The sequence below is a fragment of the Gopherus evgoodei genome, chromosome 1 (genome assembly GCF_007399415.2).
Source record: "Gopherus evgoodei ecotype Sinaloan lineage chromosome 1, rGopEvg1_v1.p, whole genome shotgun sequence".
Lineage (NCBI taxonomy): Eukaryota > Metazoa > Chordata > Testudines > Testudinidae > Gopherus > Gopherus evgoodei.
In genome coordinates this window covers 269916424-269936405 of record NC_044322.1, presented here as the reverse complement: position 1 = coordinate 269936405, position 19982 = coordinate 269916424, and the positions used below count along the sequence as shown (strand labels likewise).

At 51.4% G+C, this 19982-nt stretch overlaps 1 protein-coding gene across 1 annotated transcript; it reads left to right on the top strand.

Annotated features, from left to right (window-relative positions):
* The first annotated feature begins 313 nt into the window (after positions 1 to 313).
* BAIAP2L2 (BAR/IMD domain containing adaptor protein 2 like 2) lies at positions 314 to 19744 on the top strand. The gene is made up of 14 exons (XM_030546182.1): positions 314 to 1298; positions 3109 to 3184; positions 3452 to 3538; positions 6064 to 6125; positions 7429 to 7500; positions 7963 to 8079; positions 8539 to 8685; positions 9561 to 9713; positions 10042 to 10183; positions 10553 to 10763; positions 11597 to 11668; positions 12328 to 12508; positions 17720 to 17760; positions 19008 to 19744. The coding sequence occupies exons 1-14, from the start codon at positions 1260 to 1262 to the stop codon at positions 19081 to 19083; spliced, it is 1476 nt and encodes a 491-aa protein (XP_030402042.1). The 5' UTR covers positions 314 to 1259; the 3' UTR covers positions 19084 to 19744.
* Positions 19745 to 19982: the final 238 nt, after the last annotated feature.

The following is a 19982-nucleotide window of genomic DNA, read 5'->3' as shown; positions in this document are numbered from 1 at the left end:
CTATAAATGCTCCCCAGCCTCTAGCCTTCAAAGTGTCCTCCTGTGGTGTCCAGCCCCTTGTCACTGGATACCCCCAGAAATCCCAGGCTCTCCATTCTCAAGGGAAGAGTGTACCCCAGTTTAGCAGTTTTACCTTAGCTCACTGCTCCCCTATCACACAGCACTTGTGTTCAATTATAGTAAAACAAGGACATTTATTTAAGAACAAATAGAGATTCAATAGAAACAAGTTTGTGATGAAAACAAGTGGCTCCATACAAAACAAAATCCTTAGGCATTTGCTGCCCCCAAGGAACTAGGATCCTGTCTTTCACGAAGCACCCCGCTCATCAAGGTACCTCCTCAGTGAATGGGTGCAGAGTGTCTCTCTCCACCCTGTGATATCCTCAGTCAGTCTTTTGTCCTTATTCACAGACAGGGCGATTCCCTGGCTGTCCTGCCATCCTTTCCACTGCCAATGCCAAGTGGTTTCAGTGTTTATACTTCGCTGGTTTTTCATTGACTTTTCTGGATTGGTGCAAAGGGGGACAACTGAGCAATACAGGGTGACAACTTCCTCCCACTTGAATGGGCCATCACTGAGACACATTATTTCCTGGTGATTCACCTTTTGCTCCAAGGCCATAAGGGCGTGATTTTAGCTACATTATTCCTTAAACGTCCCTCGTACACATGTCTCACAATGATTATGAGTATTGGTAAGTTACAAGCTTTCAGTGGAGACCTTACACGCTACCCTTTGTGGCTAATGACCATGAAAGTGGTGTATTGGGTGTAGTGAGTTTGTAAGGTCTGAGACAGGAGGTGGTTGTAAAGAACAGTGAACCCTTTCCCCATTGGTGCCCATTGGCATCTGCGTCACAGTGGTGAGGCACAATGAAGATGACTGGACCAGCACATGATAGTATGGGGGGGGAGGGGTGAGCTGTATACCGAAACCTGCAATAAATAAGTAAAGGAGAAAGTCACATGACCCTCATGGCTGGCACAAGGTTCCTCTCTCCTTGGTGTCTGGTTACATTCAAGGATCAAGTTCTAGCATCCTGACTGGTGAATTATTAAACCTCCTTGTGGCATTCTCATCCCTTCACACTGGACATGTTTCTTCCTGGTGTCCTGCTGTGCCGGGTAGAGAGTGTCTCAACCCATCTAGGTCCTTGCAATTGGATTCTCAGGAGATTTTTGAGGACAACTCGTCCTCTCCCCGTCAACTTCTTGATCTCTGGGAACCCCTCACCTCCCTGCAAAAGACTGGTGAGATGGAGCAGTCCTACAGATCCACAATCTTCATCTACAAGGTGAGCTGTTACCTCTCTGCAGGCTGCGGAGTGAAAGGGCTGTTCCCAATTGGTGAGAGACGCATGGGGTTGGGGGATCCTTCATAAAGGATTTAAAAGCACAAGAGAAATGGAGTGTTCTGGGGGGGAGATTAAATTAATTAATTGATTTAATTTGCTTTAACATCTGTGGGCCATATCCTCAGCTGGTGTAAAGTGGTGTAGTTCCAAGGCTGTATGAATCCTGGCCTGGTGTGAGAACAGAGTGATGGCCAAAGGGGTGCGTGGTGTAATTCAGCGCAGAACCCAGCAGTGCTGGGGTTAACCTCTGGGCATTCTGGTGTATTAAGGCAGAGCACCTTTCCCAGTGAATCCCTACTATGGGAGAGCTAGAGAGGCTCATCTGAGGGGGCTGTCCCAGAAAGGAGGGAGGGAGTGAGCCAAGAGGATAAAGCAGGAAAGAAACAGGCTGAAACTGAGCAGCATTTTGGCTGATCTTAGGAACCCTTTCCGGACAGTGAGGATCTACTGGACTGTGGAATATTCTCCCAGGGAAATGGTGGAAGCCCCATTGCTTGGAACCTGTAAAACTAGACTGATCAAAGCCCTGGAGAATACACCGTGGGGAGTAATTCTGCCTCGGTAATGGAGGGGTGAATTACGTGTTACCTAATAGGAAAGGCCCATCTCTTAACAACTATATTCGGGAGGAGGGGGGAACACTTGTATTGAAGGTGTCTGGGGGAGGCATGTGAGAGCTCCCTTGTGTGTGCTCTGCATGACTGGTGTGAAAATCTGTGTATGTCTGAAGAGACACCAAGGATTAGTGAGTGCCACTATGTGTCCAGGCCAATTACTGTGTCTCTCCATGAATGCAAGTTGTTACAGGTGTTTTTCTAGTTACAAGTGTACATCTGCCCATGCACACACAGCATGAGACCTGCTTATAATTGGCATCTTGTAGTGAATTTGGGGGGAAGAGAAAAACCCCTTTCAACAGCAGAGAGTTCCAGTGCATGTAGACAAGAGTTAAAACTCCCAAGTGAATCAAACATGCCTAGGCACTAGTTTCTCTGACCGCAAGTTGAGGGTAGATTAGTGGCTGTGCAGCTCCTTGTCAAAGTGACCAGACTGATCTCACTGGTCTCTGATGTACAGATCAAATTATACAATGCACCTTTTTGGTAAATATGCTGCCTGGATTGGAGCTCTTTCTAAAAGAATCCTGCACACAACCATGCCCAGCTGGGCTGGAGTGTACAAGTGAGGGCACTTCCTTCTGTGCTGGGCCTGTCTCCTTAATTTTGTGCAGTGCTTAGATCCCACGTCCGAATTTCCAGACTGCTGCCCCTGCATGGCATGTAATAAGGGGTGCTGTGCACACTGCCCACCTTTGGTTAATACAGTACATAGACATATGAGGCTGGGTTAAGACTGCACCATGCCTTGACTCTATCAACCTGTGGGGCCCTGATGATCATGACATAGTTGCCAGGAAGTAATACCCACCCTTGAGGGCAGAAAGAAGCCTACTACATTCTGGGTGAGGGTAGTAGCTACTTGGGGAAGTTCAGAGGGAAGGGTGATCTCCTGATCACCTCACCCCAATGTTTGCTTTCTGCTGGAAGAGAAGATGCAAGAACTGGACCTCCCCAACGAGAAGGGTGCCTGAGCCTGAAACCAGAGACTGGTGGGATGGGTAGGCCGCAGCTCTGTCAAATGAATCACATAAGGAGGGCACAGGCCTCATCCCAGGCCCTGGGGTGTGGAGGAGGATCGCGTTAACCTGTGGTGTTCTTTCACCCCTCTCCCCAACTTGGATGGATGACAGAGCATCTTGGAGCAGTTTAACCCTGCCCTGGAGAACCTGGTCTACCTGGGCAATAACTACTTACGTGCTTTCCATGGTGAGTGCTGTCTGGACTCCGCCTGTGCTTAGTGGGGGGACAGCTTGGATTGTGTCCATGGACATCACCCTTGATTGGCAGGTGGAGGGCATCAGTCTGTGCTCCTGGGGCTGTTCTGAGTTTGTGGGTAGCAGGAGACTAGGTGATGAGGATGGGAGGTGGCAAAGAAGGGAAGAGTTGAAGAAAAAGGGGGAAGAGGACAAGGATGGAGCAGGGTCATTTAGGGAAGCTTTAATCCAGCTGCCCTCTCTCCTTATATTTCTGCAGCACTGTCTCAGGCAGCTGAAGTCTATTTTAAGGCAATACAGAAAATTGGGGAGCAAGCCCTGCAGAGCTCCACCTCACAAATGCTGGGTAAGTTTCTCCTACTGACTGTCTCTGGGAGGTGGGTCAATTTGAAATGTTGACCTCCTCCCCAGCCCAGCCCAGCCCAGCCCTTCCCCGCCCCAGTGCTCCCATCGCACCAAGAGGCATGAGGAACGAAGGACTGCACTGGGAAAGGAGCCTGAGTCTCCTGCATGACAACACCCGTTGCTAACCCCCAGATGTGCTAGGCCTGGTCTGTGCAACACTCCCAGCCCCCACTGATCCCAAGGCCTGAAAGCCAGGCTTCGTATGTGGCTTTGCAGAGCATTAACCCCCTCAGAGCACTAGGCTTAGCCTCCCCGTATCCCACTTGCCTCAGAGACAGACGCCCAGGCCTCCTGCTGTATGTGGTAGAGCAGAGCACGGAGCCCAGGGGATCGCATAGCTAGGGGCTTTGCCCTGGAATCCAGCCCTGGCTGCAGAATTCTGATCCAAGTGTCCCAGCTTTCATTTCACACAAACGATGTTCTGTGTTGTCATGGCAGTGAGGAAACTCTGAATATATGAACCAACTGTAACGGATGCTGTCCTGCCTTTGTGAGTCTGCAGCCGGCCTAAATTGAGAACTCAGAGAGACGGGAGACAGCCCCCATTCACCTACATGGGCCATCTCTGAAACCTAAAGATGGCAATTTAACTATTTCACTGCTGATCACGTTAGCAAAAAGATCCAGCTAATGTGCTTATCTCCCCAACTGCCTCCCAGACCTTCCTCAGATCCCCAGTTGCTTCCTACTCAGCAGCCCGTCACTCTACCTACCCCCATCCATCGCAACATATTCATACAAAAATCTGTGGCACATCTCAAACAGAAACATGGGGACAGTGTAAACTAAATGGAATGTAATATCACAATAAGCCACATAGGGCGGGCACCTCTAAGTGCGCAGGATGATTTAATTCTGCATTCTTTACAAACAGGATTGTCATAAATGGATAGTTAAGAGTTAATAGAATGGATAGTTAAGAGTTAATAGGATGGCCAAAAAAACTTCAGGACCAGACTTCAAAGAGAAACTGCTGAGCTTCAGTTCATCTGCAAATTTGACACCATCAGCTCAGGATTAAACAAAGACTGTGAATGGCTTGCCAACTACAAAACCAGTTTCTCCTCACTTGGTTTTCACACCTCAACTGCTAGAACAGGGCCTCATCCTTCCTGATTGAACTAACCTCATTATCTCTAGCTTGCCTGCATATATATACCTGCCCCTGGAAATTTCCACTACATGCATCTGACGAAGTGGGTATTCACCCATGAAAGCTCATGCTCCAAAACGTCTGTTAGTCTATAAGGTGCCACAGGATTCTTTGCTGCTTTTACAGATCCAGACTAACACGACTACCCCTCTGATACTTGACTAATTTGTACTTGTATACTTAGGCTGGGAGGATATTCCCAGTGTCTATAGCTGAAAGACCCTGTAACATGTTCCATTTTAAATTTACAAAGATAATTTTTACTGTTTTTCTTTCTTTAATTAAAAGCTTTTCTTGTTTAAGAACCTGATTGTTTTTTTATTCTGGTGAGACCCCAGGGGACTGGGTCTCGATTCACCAGGGAATTGGTGGGGAGAAAGGAGGGAAGGGGGAGAGAGAGGTTAATTTTCTCTCAGTGTTAGGATTACTTTCTCTCTCAGGGAGAGTCTGGGAGGGGGAGAGAGAAGGAGGGGGGAAGGTGAATTTTCCTCTCTGTTTTAAGATTCAAGGAGTTTGAATCACAGTGATCTTCCAGGGTAACCCAGGGAGGGGAAGCCTGGGAGAGGCAACGGTGAGGGAAAGGGTTTACTTTCCTTGTGTTAAGATCCAGAGGGTCTGGGTCTTGGGGGTCCCCGGGCAAGGTTTTGGGGGGACCAGAGTGTACCAGGCACTGGAATTCCTGGTTGGTGGCAGCGCTACAAGTACTAAGCTGGTAATTGAGCTTAGAGGAATTCATGCTGGTACCCATCTTTTGGACGCTAAGGTTCAGAGTGGGGAATTATACCATGACAAGGATATTTCATGTAGATAAAGCTGTCACCAAATTTTTGGCCTGCTGCCGCAGTGTCATGCAGAATCCAGGGTCCTTGGGGCAGATAGTCAATGTACACAATGGCTTGCCCTGAGGCATACATCCCAGCCTTCCAACCCCTTGCTAACTGCACTGTGCAAGAGACTGGAAGACTGGGAGCTGGTACCTCAGTTTCCCATGGTGCTCTAAGCCACTAGCCCTCAGGTGTGGTTTATAACATGCATATTCTGATGATAATCAGTGAAACTATAGAAAGGGATTGAGCAGCTATTATAGAACGGAGCAGATTGGCTGAAACCTTCTCCTCACACCTTGGACCCAGCCCCAGCAGACAGCTAATGCACAGAGATAGTGGTTGGACTTTTGCACCAAGATAACGCTGTGCTGGTCATGTAACAGTGGTGATTAGTGCTAATGGCCCCTTTGTTTTAACTTGCTGCAGGAGAATGATAAACGCAAGGAGGAAGGTCTGACTATGATACTTTGATCTCTTTTCTTGAAGGTCAAATTTTGATGCAGATGTCTGACACCCACAGGCATATGAACTCTGACCTGGAAGTAGTGGTGAGTATCTTGCCATGGCCCATCTCTACTGGGAGCAGCCCCTAGCTGTATGCTGGACCTAATGGAGCTGCAGTGGCTAGATGCCATCTGTTGTCTCCATACCAAGAGTTTGGGGTGGGTTGCTCCCAGTTTGTGGTGAGCAGAACTGGGGGAGGGGTTAGGGTTGCCAACTTTCTACTTGCACAAAACTGAACACTCTTGCCTTGCCCCTCCTTTGAGGCCCTGCCCCTTTTCCGCCCCCTCTCCCCTATCACTCACTCTCCCCACCCTCACTTGCTTATTTTCACTGGGCTGGGGCAGGGGGTTGGGTGCGGGGCGGGGGTGTGAGGGCTCCGGCTGAGGGTGCAAGCAGGGTGAGGCTGGGGTTGAGGGATTTGGGGTGCGGAAGGGTGCTCCAGAATGAGATTGAGGGGTTTGGAGGATGAGAGGGAGCTCCAGGCTGGGGCAGGGGCCTGGGGTGTGAGAGGGGGTGCAGGCTGCGGCTAGGGGTGTGGGCTCTGGGATGGGGCTGTGAATGAGAGGTTTGAGGGGCAGGAGGAGGATCAGGGCTGGGGCAGGGGGTTGGGACATGGGAGGGGAACAGGGTGCAGGCTATGGGTAGCACTTACCTCAAGCAGCTCCCAGAAGCAGCATCATGTCCCCTCTCCAGCTCCTACGTGGAGGTGCAGCCCCATCTGCAAGTGCTGCTCCCATTGGCTGTGGTTCCCAGACAATGGGTGCTGCGGAGCCGGTGCATAGGCACTGGAGAGGAGACATGCCGCTGCTTTGGGGAGCCATGTGGAGCCACAGCAGGTAGGGAGCCTGCCTTAGCACTTTTAACAGGCGTGCCAATCAAAAACTGGACACCTGGCAACCCTAGGAGGGATGTGTGATCTAAGCAGCATCCAGTTATGACGTGCCAATATTTCCATTCCCCTCCCCCCATAGTGCTGTTGTGGGTGGAGTAGAGAAGGAGAGGACTAGTGAAAAACAAGGATGTTAACCCTTTCCCGCTGTTCGGTTGTTATTGATATGACAGCAGTATCTAGAGGACAGAGAGCCTTTGCCCCTGACATGGAGAGACAGCCTTCGCCCCAGAGAGCTTTCCGTCTGATTAGACAAGACAAAAGGAGGGAGGAAAAACAGTATCGGCTCTGTCTGCAGATGCCTGGCCAAGCATGTCCATCAGGAGTCAGGACGGGGGGGTTTCTCTTGGCACTCCCTAACTCTCTCTTTTCAGGTCCCCTCACCTCCCAGCTGTCAGCAGTGCCCAATAATACCAGCTGCTAGGGGCAGTTTCTAATGACTTCTCTGCCTCATCTAGGCTCAGACATTCCACGGAGACCTGCTGCAGCACATGGAGAAAAACACCAAGCTGGACATGCAGTTCATCAGCGTGAGCCTCAGCCCTTCCCTGTCCCTCCTGAGCTCTTTGCAGGCTTCCCTCTCCCCAGCCCCTAAGCAGGGTGCTGGACCTCTCTCCCCACACCCTCGCTGTGCCCCTCCCTCCTTTGAGTCTCAGCGCAGCTCAGGCTTTCACCCTCTCGATGGTTTAAATCATTGTTTCATCCCTGAGGCGTTTCCAAGGATATTCCAGGCTTTCCCTGGGGCAGGGGTTGGGAAGTGTCTCTCGCCAATTGGAGAAAGAGAGACTTTCCTTCTGTCTAGCTGCCATGTCCTCATGGGCTGACTTGGCCAGCTCTCCTTTGTGGTAGCTAGGATTCACTGGGCTCCTAAGTCCCATTTTCAAAAAGGATTTAGGCCCATTAACTTTCAATGAGATTTAGGCTCCTAAGTCCCTTCCATGCTTTAGAAAACGTTCCTCATAGTCTCTGGTCTCCTTCTGTGCTCCCGGCAGGATAGCCATCAGCGCTACGAACTGGAGTACCGACACAGGGCTGCCAACCTGGAGAAGTGCATGTCAGAGCTGTGGAGGATGGAGAGGACTCAGGACAAAAACGTCTGGGAAATGAAGGTGGGAAATGAAGTGGAAGCAAGGATGGCCCTGAGACGCAGGAGAGTCTGGAGTGAGGAGAGTGGTCATCACAAGCTGATGCTGATGATGCCTTCAGAGCCCAAGATAGTTTATAGCTTGTCTCTCCCTTACTTAGAACACAAGGGGTTGTTCCTTGGATTGCAAAAGGCAGCAAGCTGACACACAGATAGGAGACATACTTTTCCGCACAGGGTACTGTTAATCTTTGGAACTCCCTCCTGCAGGATGTTTCTGAGGCAAACTGCGTGGAAAGACTAAAATAAGATTTGGGGCTCGATCCCTATAAATGTTGTGTGCTGCTTCAGCATAGCAACGGGGTTATAAAGGCTGATGATGCAGCCAGCTGAGGGGAACCTTGGGTTTATTCCCCCAAATACTGCTCTGAGCAGACTCAGGGTGCTGCATTGACATCAATCCCTCCTCCTCTTGTCCACCCAGGAGAAGGTGAGGCGCTTGCACTCGGAGATGCAGGCATTTGTCTCTGAGAGCCAGAGGGCTGCTGAGCTGGAGGAGAAGCGCCGCTACCGCTTCCTGGCTGAAAAGCACCAGCTGCTCTCCAGCACTTTCCTCCAGGTCTACAGCAGGGTAAGGAGGGGGTGTGGCCCGAGGTTGCGGGGATGGACATAGCCATAGTCACTTAGTCCTGCCATGAGTGCATGAGACTGGACTAGAAGACCTCTCAAGGTCCTTTCAGTCCTACGATTCAATGATTCTATGTGGGGATGTGTACCTTACAATCCTTGTCTCAGAAAAAATTTCTTACCTAAAGCAGCTTTTCCGGGATCCACCGTTCGAAGATACAGAGAGCACTGCCTCTTTGTCCACTAAGTGATGGTTCATAAGGGACCCTTTTGCTTCTCTTTATACCCCTCAAAGTTCATTGTCTTTTTCTTAAGAGTTAGGACGACCCGCCGGGGTTCAGACTGTGGTATCCTGCGGTGTGCCAGCACCAAGCTATTTCCTCATCCTCCTGATAACTGGTGTTTACCTCAGAGGCAAACTGTCTCTGACATCATCATGCTCAGTTGACACCACAGACCCAGGCAAACAGGCTAATCAGCATTCCTTTGTCTAGGACAAACTTGTTTATGAGGTCTGCCCCAAAAACGTATTTCTGGCGCACGTACATAGCTCTTTACACACCGTCCAGCACTCGATGATATTCATGACTGGTGTGTCGCCAGCTTTCCACTGATATTTCACACAACACTCGTCACAGATAAATGCTGTGATGGCAGTGTGTTGGGGTAGTGAGTGTGTCAGGCCTGATGGGAGTTACAGAACAGTTGGTCCTCTGCCAGTCAGCATTGAGGGGCTCGTAGAGTGGCAAGAGTGTCTCACCTGCCTCACCTTGCTGGTGGCTATGAGGACACTGCACTTGGATACAGGTTGTAGCTTTCCCCCTCACAGCTGGTCTGCTCCCATTCTTCCCCTGATCTCTCTTCTCTATCTCTCCCCAGGCCTGGGGCATCATACAGAGCAAGGTGCCAAAGTGGAAGGAGCAATTGGAGGCCATCCGCAATCCAAGCAGCAGACACTCCCCGAGCCTGCTCAGTGCCTCCCATGGCCAGGGGTATCCGTCAGGCCGCCTGACCCCCAGCCACCTCGACATGGTGAGAAAAATGCCAACAAATGATCTCTCCCCTCCAGATCCCAGAACAGAGGGTCAGCCCAGCTTTTCCCCAGGGTCTGTTTTTTTTTGGGGTGGGAGGCAATCCCATGTGTACTCCATTAGTCTGTACCTCCAGGGCCTCACCTGATTGTCTTCCCTTGGTGGCATTAGCTATCCAAGACGAGGTGTGGGAGGCGGGAGGGGAGAGGTTGTGTGTGTGGAGGAGTGTTGGGGGTGGAGAGGGATACACTCCTTTAGGGACCAGGCTTCTCTTGAAGAGGGATCTCCTCTGTGTAGTGCTCATGCTCACCTTCATTTCCTTCCAACAGCCTCAGAAGCCTCTGGGAGATTTTGGCTCAGCCATGACTGGACGTAATTCAAGCCCCTTCCCCCAGGAGCCTGCAGAACTTCTTAGACACCCTCCTCAGCCAGAGCCAACCAGAAGAGGCTTGCAGAAGACTTCATCTGCTGGTAAGTTTGGGTAGATGGGGGCAGTGGTGTGGGGCTGGTTGTACCTTATGTGAGCAGATACATGCTGGATTTGGGAGGGACAAAGCGGCCCATAATTCATTTGTCCCAGGGTGCACTTGGGCACCTGTTCTATGCAAGGGTGAGAGGACAGGGTACATGGAGGGTGGGGATGAAGCCCACGAGTGAATGAACAGGGAGCCAAACAGGCAGGGTCAGGGCCCCATTAGGGAAACTCTGTGAGTGGGGTAGGGAAGCCCAGGTCTGAATGGACAATGGAGGTGTCTCACTCCACCAGTGGTGGGTCGCTAGGGGAGTCTAAGGTCGAAAGAAGCCCTCTGAATCCTCTCACACCTTGGCTGCTCCTGGCAGGCTTGGTCTCCGCCGGCCAGCGCTCACGCTCCAGCTCCTTCGGAGAGCACGTGGGAGGAGGCAGCAGCGTGTTGAGAGTCCAGGCAATCATGCCCCACTCTGCTGGCACCAACCGCACCTTGCTAGGGTTTAACTTCGGGGACGTCATCACGGTGCTGATCCCAGAGGTGCAGAACGGCTGGCTGTACGGCAAGCTAGAGGGATCATCCATGTAAGTGCACTCAGTCTGTCTCCGTGGTGCTGAGCTGGATGGGGGATCTTGGTGAAGGCAGCAAGCCAGCTGTGAAGAGCTGGACTCCAAGGGTTAATGCCCTGCCCTTAAGCTTCCTGCTTAAAAAAGCAATGCCAGTCTCAGTCTAGCCGAGGCGTTTCTCACTTACATGGGCAGCAGCTACTGCTATGGCACAGTGCTTGGCACCACAGGGAACAGTTACCGAATGGCACAACTGGTGCCATCCCTGGCCTGGTATCTGACATGGGGCATGGCTTACTGGCAATGTGGGGCAGGGTGTGGGTTGGAATTTGTGGGGTACCTGCTTGCCATATAGTTCTTATCCAGATGCTGCCTTTCTATTTGAGGTTCATTCATCCCAGCTGTGTCTACCTTTTGGAGCAGGGGAGTTTCCAGGAGAGAGTCGCAGGGGATTCTCCAAAACTGTCTTCACTTTCTGGGGTCAGCCTTGTCTCTGTCCAAAGAAGTGTCCAATATGAGCCCACTCCCAACAGTGCGGGGGGAGCTCTCCTAGGAAAACCCAGGTGCCGGTGGCTTAGTAAATGGTGCTCTTGCCTCCAAGTCGTCCCTGAACGAAGGCCCTGGCCTGGTGCTAGATGGGGGTCCACGTGCTGCTGGAAGTGCTGTTCTTTCAGCTGAGACACAAGGCAAAGGGCTTGGTGGCTGGTGGCCATTTTAAGATCTCATCAGGGCCCTCCATGCAATGAGCGTGTTCGCCCCAGCGCCCTGGCCAGATTCCACGATGGGTAGCAGAATGCTAAGAAACGTGTTGCTGCAAAGGCTCATTGTCCTCTCTGTCTCTTGGGCCTTAGGAGTGGCTGGTTCCCTGAAGCTTTCATAAAGCCCCTGGGGGGAGAAAGAGACCTGAAGGAACCACCCACCAGGTAATGGGACCTGCTGAAGTGCATGTCTGTATGTCGTTCATGCGAGCATGTGCCTGTGTGACGCACTGTCCTGTGTGGAGCTGCCCATCAAGGCTATGGCTCTTGGGCATGCTCAAAAACTTGTCTGAGGGCCATTGGCACCCTTGGACATGGCTTTTCTTAATGAAACTCTGACGTGTTGCTTCCATTATGGCACAATATTTCCAGGGGCCTTTAAATCTCTAGGAGGTAAATCCTAGGGGTACATATTCCCTTTGGCCAGTGGTTCTCAAACTTTTGTACTGGTGACCCCTTTCACACAGCAAGCCTCTGAGTGTGACCCCCCACTTATAAATTAAAACAACAATTTTATACATTTAACACCATTATAAATGCTGGAGGCAAAGCGGGGTTTGGGGTGGAGGCTGACAGCTCGCAACCCCCCCATGTAATAACCTTGCGACCTCCTGAGGGGGTCCCTCCCGACCCCCCGTTTGAGAACCCCTGCCCTACGGCAACCTCTTGGAAGGGATTCACAAGGGACACATTCCCTCTGGAGAGATCCTGGGAGGGGAAGTCTCAGACCACATGTGCTGTATGGAGAGATCCCAGAGCACTCTTCCCCAGAGCTGGATTCGGGTCTTTTCTTCTTGGAATCTCTCCTTTCCCCTGTTGCTCAGGTCCTTCCCGCTGCGGAGCAGTCACAGCATGGATGGCCTGGATTGCCCCAGTGTCCCGTCAGCAGGAAATTACCGACACAACGCTGCCTCGCCCCAGTCACCAAGCCCTTCTCCAGCCTCGCTTGGTGCTGGCAGCCGCCAGAGCAGCTTGGCTAGCGCTGCTGCTCCTTCGGATTCCAAGGTGAGTGGGCACAGCACTATTCTAACCTGAGCTAAGGCAGTGAGAGGGGATCTGTGGGCTAGGGTGTGTCCCTCAACCAACACTGACCTTCGCTTTCACATCCTTTCTAATTGAGGATAGTTAACAGGTTGCCAAGGGAGGTTGTGGAATCTCCGTCACTGGAGGTTGTTAAGAACAGGCTGGACAAACACCTGTCAGGGATGGTCAAGGTTTAGTCGGTGCCTCAGCGCAGGGAGCTGGACTTGGTGACCTCTCGAGGTCCCTTCCAGCCCTACATTTCTGTGATGCCATGATACACACCAACTCCAGCCAGGCTTAGTGGGAAGGGAAGGGTCATCCTGACCTCACTGCATCACAGATTTCATCCATCTAGCCCATGCTGCTGGGCAGGGCCGTCCTTAGGATTTATGGTGCCCTAGGCGGGATTATTAAACTGGTGCCCCTGTGCCTGTCTTGCTCTGAGCAACACAAACATAAGCTTACAGTATTGGAAAACTTGCCACATGCATGTTATTAAAACCAGTTTAACACAGTTAAGCACACTGTAATGCTGATGGACTAGCACTAAAGAAGTAGCACTGTAGAAAAAATTCTGATTTGACAGAATGATGCAAATAATATAATTTTTTAAATTTGTCAACATTTTATTGGAAATTTCTATGAAGAGGTATTGAAACAAGGATTTGTTTTAATTAAAAGCAATCTTTCTGGCTTTCTTGGCTGCAAAATCAGTAATAATGTCATCATATGACAAAGACAAAGTGATGTCTTGTTCGATTGCAAGAATAGCAAGACCAATCAAGTGTTCCTGACTCCTTGTAGAGCGGAGATAGTTTTTAGAGAGCTTTAGTTTTGAGAAACTCCGTTCTCCTGATGCTACTGTTACAGGAATTGTCAGTAGAATATGCGTGGCAATGTACACATTAGGATATATGTCAACAAGTTTGCTGGTATGAGTAAATTGTACAATGTCCATCATCGATTTTGCATGTGGCAACACTGATGACAGTGTACTCAATTCTTCATACAGTTCAAGTCCATTTAAATCAAAATGATCGCCGTGTTTCAGGAGGCTCTCTAGGTCAGGGGTTCCCAAAGCGGTGCCCGTGGGTGCCATGGCGCCCGCAGGGGCCTCTCAGTGCACCTGCGTACTGGCCAGCGGACAAGCATCTGCTGAAATGCCAGTGAAATTCAGCGGCATTTAGGCGGCGATGCCTCTGGATGATGATGCTTGCTGCCGATAAACAGCGTCATCCAGAGGCGTCGCCGCTGAAATGCCGCTGAATTTTGGCGGCATTTTGACGGATGCTTGTCCACTGCCACAGTCCTTTGTCTGGTGGGCGCCAGACGAAAAAGGTTGGGGACCACTGCTCTAGGTTCTTGCACTTTGTCATTAGTTGCTCTTGTTTTCCTATTTTGTTGAAGTTAGTCCTGCTCAGCCCACTGCCAGGTGAGTGAATGGAACCCCAGGCCGACAGCAGGTTGAATGGCTCAGCTAGGGTCTCAGCCGCCAGCTTGCTCAGCCCGCTGCCAGCCTGGGGTTTCTTGGGGGTCCCCAGGCCAGCAGTGGGTGGTGAGTGGGGCCAGCGGCCAGGACCCCGGGTGGCAATGGGGCAGCCACCGGAACCCCAGAACAGCAGTGGGCTCAGCTGCTCAGCCTGCCGCTGCGTGCCATCAAAAATCAGCTCGCGTGCCACCTTTGGCACATGTGCCGTAGATTGCCGACCCCTTCTCTATACATTAGTAAAGAGATGAGCATATTACAGTTGTTGGAGGGCTCTATTTAGCAGTAACAGGGCTATAGGAAAGTCAGTCAACATTTTTTGTTTCTCTGATGAAAACTGGCCCACTCCCTTCCCCATACCAAACTTGTCACAAATAATAGTCAACAACTTAATTTTCTATTTTTGGCTAAGATATTGATTTTTTTAAAAAAATATATTGAAATTGAATTCAGGATTGTTAGCAAGCATTTTTGGGGACCAAATTTGTTAAATTACAGTCTAAATGGCAACACAGTACTGCTTTCATGCTTAGTTCACCCCCTAACCTGCTGGTCCAACAGCTGCAGTAGAGGAGGAGATAGGTGGAAAACTGCAGGACCCCAAAATCCATCTCTTGGGGTGCAGAGTGGCAATAGCAGCAGCAAATCCTCAGGTCCGATCACACGCCAATGGGCACCACCGCCAGCCTAACTGACCATGGTGAAGTTAGCACAGCATCTGATCTCAGGGACGGGGCACCCATGGAGCCACAGCAGCTCATCCTGCCCTGTGCAGCTCCCCTCGGATGAGATGGATCACTGCCAGCCCAGGGGAGAGACGTGCTCCCCAGCTAGTATGACCAGATCCAGATGTCCTGATTTTATAGAGCCAGTCCCGATATTTGGGGCTTTGTCTTATATAGGTACCAATTACCCGTACCTAGGGTGACCAGACAGCAAGTGTGAAAAACTGGGATGGGGGTGGGGGGAATAGGAGCCTATATAAGAAAAAGACCCAAAAATCGGGACTGTCCCTATAAAATCGGGACATCTGGTCACCTACAGGTGAGTTCCTTCCCCCACCCCTTCCCAGAGACCCCAGCAGCCAATCCCCTCCCTCAGACTGTGCTGCATTCATCTCTCTCTAGGACCCAGCAGCCCTGCTCTTACATGCTCCACTGCTTCCCGTCTGTCCAGGCTCCCAGCAGAGCGATGCCCCCAGACCTAGTGGTGCCCGAGGCGGCTGCCTATTCTGCCTATGGCTAAGGATGGCCCTGCTGCTGGGCCTCTTTAGTGCTGCTCCTGGCCATCTATGAATCCACCCTAGCTGATCTCAGCTACTCCGCTGGGCAGGGGCTACTTTACAGCTGCTCCCCTCCATCCCTTTGAACCTCCCTGCAGGATGAAGTCATTTTCAGCACAGCTCCTGTCCACCCATCCCTAGCAAACTCTGTGCCCTATCCTGTGGGAGAGCCCTGGCCTCCGTTCTCCTCTCACTTCTTCCCTTTATTACCCAGCAGAGGCCCTTCAGTTTACTCCTCTTCTCTATGACATCCCAGCCTGATTTCTGGTGGCTTCGGGGCAGCAGCTCTTTCTGCTAAAAGTAGGAGCATGAGTGATGGAGCTGGGCTGGGGACCAGCTGACAGAGATGCCATCCTTCTCTCCCTGGAAGGGCTAGGGATAGCTCTTTTGAGTGCCTCTGCTAAAGGTAGCTGAGGATGGGGAAGGGTGAATAAAAGCCTGGGAGTAGAGGGCCTGCACTCGGGTCTCAGCAAGGTGGGGAATAGAGGCTTTCACTTGAGATCTTAGGTTCCAGTTTGGACCCAGAATGGGGTAAGAAGGCAGGGTGAAGGGCGGAAGTGTGTTTGGATACCAAAGGGGATTGGGGGATGGGATAGAGAGTCTGTCCTCTCTAGGTGATTGGTTCCAGTCCCAGGCTGGAGGGCTCTGGATGGTTCAAGGGATTGAGAAATGGAATATGTAGCTTTTCACCTCTGGGTTGGCAGTTCTGGTGAAGCCCCAGTTTGCCTGGCTCAGGGGACTGGGATGGACACATTTAACCTACCCCCTAAAAGTCACTAGTTCCAATCCAGCTCCAGGCTGAGAAACTGGACACCTCAGGGGATCGAGGAGTGGGAGCTTTTCTCCTCTGGCTCTGACCCAGCCGTAGGTCAGCAGTCAATGAAAGTCGTTCCCAGCTGATGGCTGTGGAGCGAGCTGTGTGAAATGAGTTGGGGTCTTAATCCAGTACTTAGAGGGGCAGATATTTGCATCACAAGCCCCACTATCATCAGTTATCACTCACTTTGGAGGCTCGGCAGATACCAGGATGAAATGGGCTGTAGCATCTCCTCCCAGGGTTGGTCCCTCCAGGGCAGCCCAGAGGCACAATTTGGGGCAGCGTATGTTGGGATCTTGCTGTAAAGCTGTATCTGTATATTATATGAGTAGGGGCCTACCAAATTCATGGTCCATTTTGGTTAATTTCACAGTCATAGGATTTTAAAATTTTTATTTTTCATGATTTCAGCTATTTAAATCTGAAATTTCTGGTGTTGTAATTGTAGGGGTCCTGATCCAAAAAGGAGTTGTGGGGGGTCACAAGGTTATTGGGTGGGGGTGAGTTGCAGTACTGCTACTCCTTCTTCTCTGCTGCTGCTGGTGGTGGCACTGCCTTCTGAGCTGCGCATCTGGAGAGTGGTGGCTGCTGGCCAGGAGCCCAGCTCTGAAGGCAGCGCCGCCACCAGCAGCAGCGCAGAAGTAAGAATGGCCTGGTATGGTATTGACACCCTTACTTCTGCACTGCTGCCCTCATAGCTGGACCCTCAGTCAGCAGCCACCATTCTCTAAAGGCAGCAGCACAGAAGTAGGGGTGGCCTGGTAAGGCATTGCCACACTTACTTCTGTGCTACTGTTGGCAGGATGCTTCCTTCAGAGCTGAACACCCAGCCAACAGCCACTGCTCTCTGGCCGCCCAGCTTGGAAGGCAGTGCAGAAGTGAGGGTGGCAATATCATGACCCCCCTGCAACTCCTTTTTGGGTCGGGACCCCCAATTTGAGAGACGCTGGTCTCCCCTGTGAAATCTGTATAGTACAGGGTAAAAGCACACAAAAGACCAGATTTCACGGGTGAGGGGGACCAGATTTCACAGTCTGTGACGTGTTTTTCACAGCTGTGAATTTAGTAGGCCCCTATATATGAGGCTGTAGGAAGTATGCAGGGGGCGGGAGATGGTATCCCAGGCCCTCCTGTGATCAGAGAGGGCATCTCTGGCCATGCTAGCCTGTGAATTCTAGTGCCAGTTTTGTTTGTTTGCTCTTTGCTGTGCTCTGCAGATCCTAAACTCCCGTGATGAGAAATGCACCCTGCTCCTTGAGAAAGAGAGGGGGGCCTGGGAGCCTGTAGGGGGAGGGACAAAATCCCCTCTTCCCCCTGCATAGAAAGGGGGATATTTGTTCTCTGCAATTCTGCTTTAGTGGGATTTTGCAAAAGCACCTAAGCTATTTAGGAGCCAAGTCCAATTAATGGAGATTGGAGAAAGGGATATGGAGTCTATCATCCCGTTAGTGGGACTGGGGCTCTTTAATTGTTTAGGTGCTTTTGAAAATCTGTGTATGTGTGTGTGCGTGTGTGTGTGTCTTTCCCTCCTCCTCTCTTTGTGCCTCTCTCTAACCTGCACAATGTGCTTGCTCTCAGCTTTTGACCCTTTGTCTCATTTCGTTGCAGAAGTCAGCTGTGCAGGAGCAGCTGCCAGAACTCTTCCCCCGGTAAGTGAAGTCTGGGATCACTGGTGGTTTTATCTCATTGTTTGGAAAGTCCTGGAAAATTGGGGAGGTGCCTGGAGAAAAATAAATGTGGTACCAGTCTTCCAAAAAAGGAAGGAACAGTGAGCATGACAATTACTGCCCTGTCGACTGACTCCTATCACTGTTAAAAAATAGAACAATGAATGAGAGGAGGGAAAAAACACTTAGTCTCTAGCAAGGCCCCCAGACCCCTCTCTGGCCTCTCCCGGCGGAACTGGAGTAAGAGCTCCCAGATTGAGGAGATGATGAATTGGGTCCCTCAGAACTGCCCCGTTGGAAGGGTCCAAAGGGAAGGTGTAACTAAGAGCAAATTAGGACAGGAAAGTCAGGTCAGTGAGAGCTGCTGGACTGCCAGTTAGTTTCCCAAGGAAGCAGTATGGAAGCCCCATCATGAGCTATTCTGGACAGGTTCTAGCAAATGTATCCTAGCGAGCAAGCTGCACCAGCCCCAGGGAGATGACAAAGCAGATCTGACAGGCTTTCACCATCTCCTCTCCATCTCTGAACCTTTCAGAGAATACAAAGTGGGGTGGGCTCTCTAGTGGGGGATGGGATGGGCGACTGGCAGGGCAGGAGGCGACTCTTGGAAATGCTGTCCAACAGCGGGGAGGGGGGCTCTTGCTGCCCCAGCCAAAGGGCAGGGGGAGAGGAGGAGCCACATGCCCAAGCCACCTCCCTGTTCTCTCTTATTTGAACCCTTGCCACCGCCCTCCCTCCCACAACTCCTCCTCCATCACTGGCTAATTGCTCATCTTGTGAACTGTGTCAAGGCTAGGGGGGAATGGCCGTGCCAGAGTGGAGGAGGGGTTCCTGTCCAGGGAGAGGGTGGGGAGTGGCTCTACCAGGAGGGGATGAAGAGGAGGGTCCCTGTCAGGGAGAGGAAGGAAATGGCCCTGTCAGGAGGAGGGGGTGTGTGGAAGTCCCATGCAGGGAGGGAAGGGGAGTGGCCCTGTCAGGGGGGCAGGGGATGGGTTACCAGGAGAGAGTATGGGGATGTATTATAATTAACTACATTGATAACTTGCATCTGGTGGCCCCCATCCGAATGAGAACGTTTCCTGCTTTCAGCAGGGAAGCTTTCTACTGTCTCTTCTGCGCGCCCCCACAACATTCTCTGTGACAGGGCCTCTGCCAGGGCCCTACAGCTGGGCTGTGCTGAAACAGCCTTTCCTGAGCCTTTCTTTCTCCTCTTGCCTTTCTCCTTCCAGCGGCACCAACCCGTTTGCCACGGTAAAGCTGCGCCCCACTGTCACCAACGACCGGTCGGCACCCATCATCCGGTGAAAGGGGGCCGTGGAGAGCAGCGGATTCTGGCGGGTTGACAACAGCAGATGTGGTAGAAACACACAATCCCAACCCATTCCTGGGCCACTGTGACCTCAGGTTGGCACTAACCTAGTGCAGTTTCTCAGGCCGTGCCTCAGTCTTACTCCCTGTGTCTGGCACACTCCAGCAGTAAATAGATTCCCTGGTTTTCTTCAGCGTTCTCTTTGGATTGGCATGTGTGATGCTGGTCACGCTGAGTGGAAGGCGTCTCCAGGATACTGGTGCTGGTAGTATGGGCAGGGGGTTGCTTATACCTAAGCACTGGGAGCTGGAGGAAGGAGCGTCCCTCATTGGTCTGTGCACCTGCGCTGCATGGGGTGATATTGGCAGGAGAAACGGAGAACCCTACTGAGCCCTACTCTCTGTTGTAAAGTACTGACGGTTATTTGGCCACTGAGCAGATTCCTGACCTACGTTTGGGGTTAGGTCCCTGCATGATGGGTCAGCAGGTAACTGCACAGCAGGGGTCTTCTCCTTTCAGCTCCTCGCCCCAGAGCCTTTGGCAACTGGCCACTGAGTTTCAAAGCACTTTGTGGGGAGGATGCCTGCCCGTTCACAGTGCCCTCTCCTCCACCCCCTTGTTTGGTAGCCCCAGGGTTGTATTAAGATGGGAGGGGAAACCCAGCTGTGCAGCCTTGTGTTTGGTTCTGTACATAATAACAATAATATATATTTAAAATAAAATGGAAAACACAATCTCCTTGTGTGTCCTGGTTCCTCTGACCGTCCTTCCTGTCTGCCTCCCTGAAGAGATACCAGGGGCAGGTGTCTACCACGGAAACTAAGACCTGGGAAAGCTTAGCCTTTGGTAGGTCTACTCAGTAAGTGGCAGCCTGCGGCAGTCTCAGAGCCTGCAT

Coding starts and splice junctions, on each gene's coding strand:
- BAIAP2L2 (XM_030546182.1), top strand. CDS start 1,260: ATGGAGCAGTCCTACAGATCCACAATCTTCATCTACAAG. Junction 9,714..10,041: donor CCCCCAGCCACCTCGACATG/GTGAGAAAAATG, acceptor TCCTTCCAACAG/CCTCAGAAGCCTCTGGGAGA. Junction 10,184..10,552: donor GCAGAAGACTTCATCTGCTG/GTAAGTTTGGGT, acceptor TGCTCCTGGCAG/GCTTGGTCTCCGCCGGCCAG.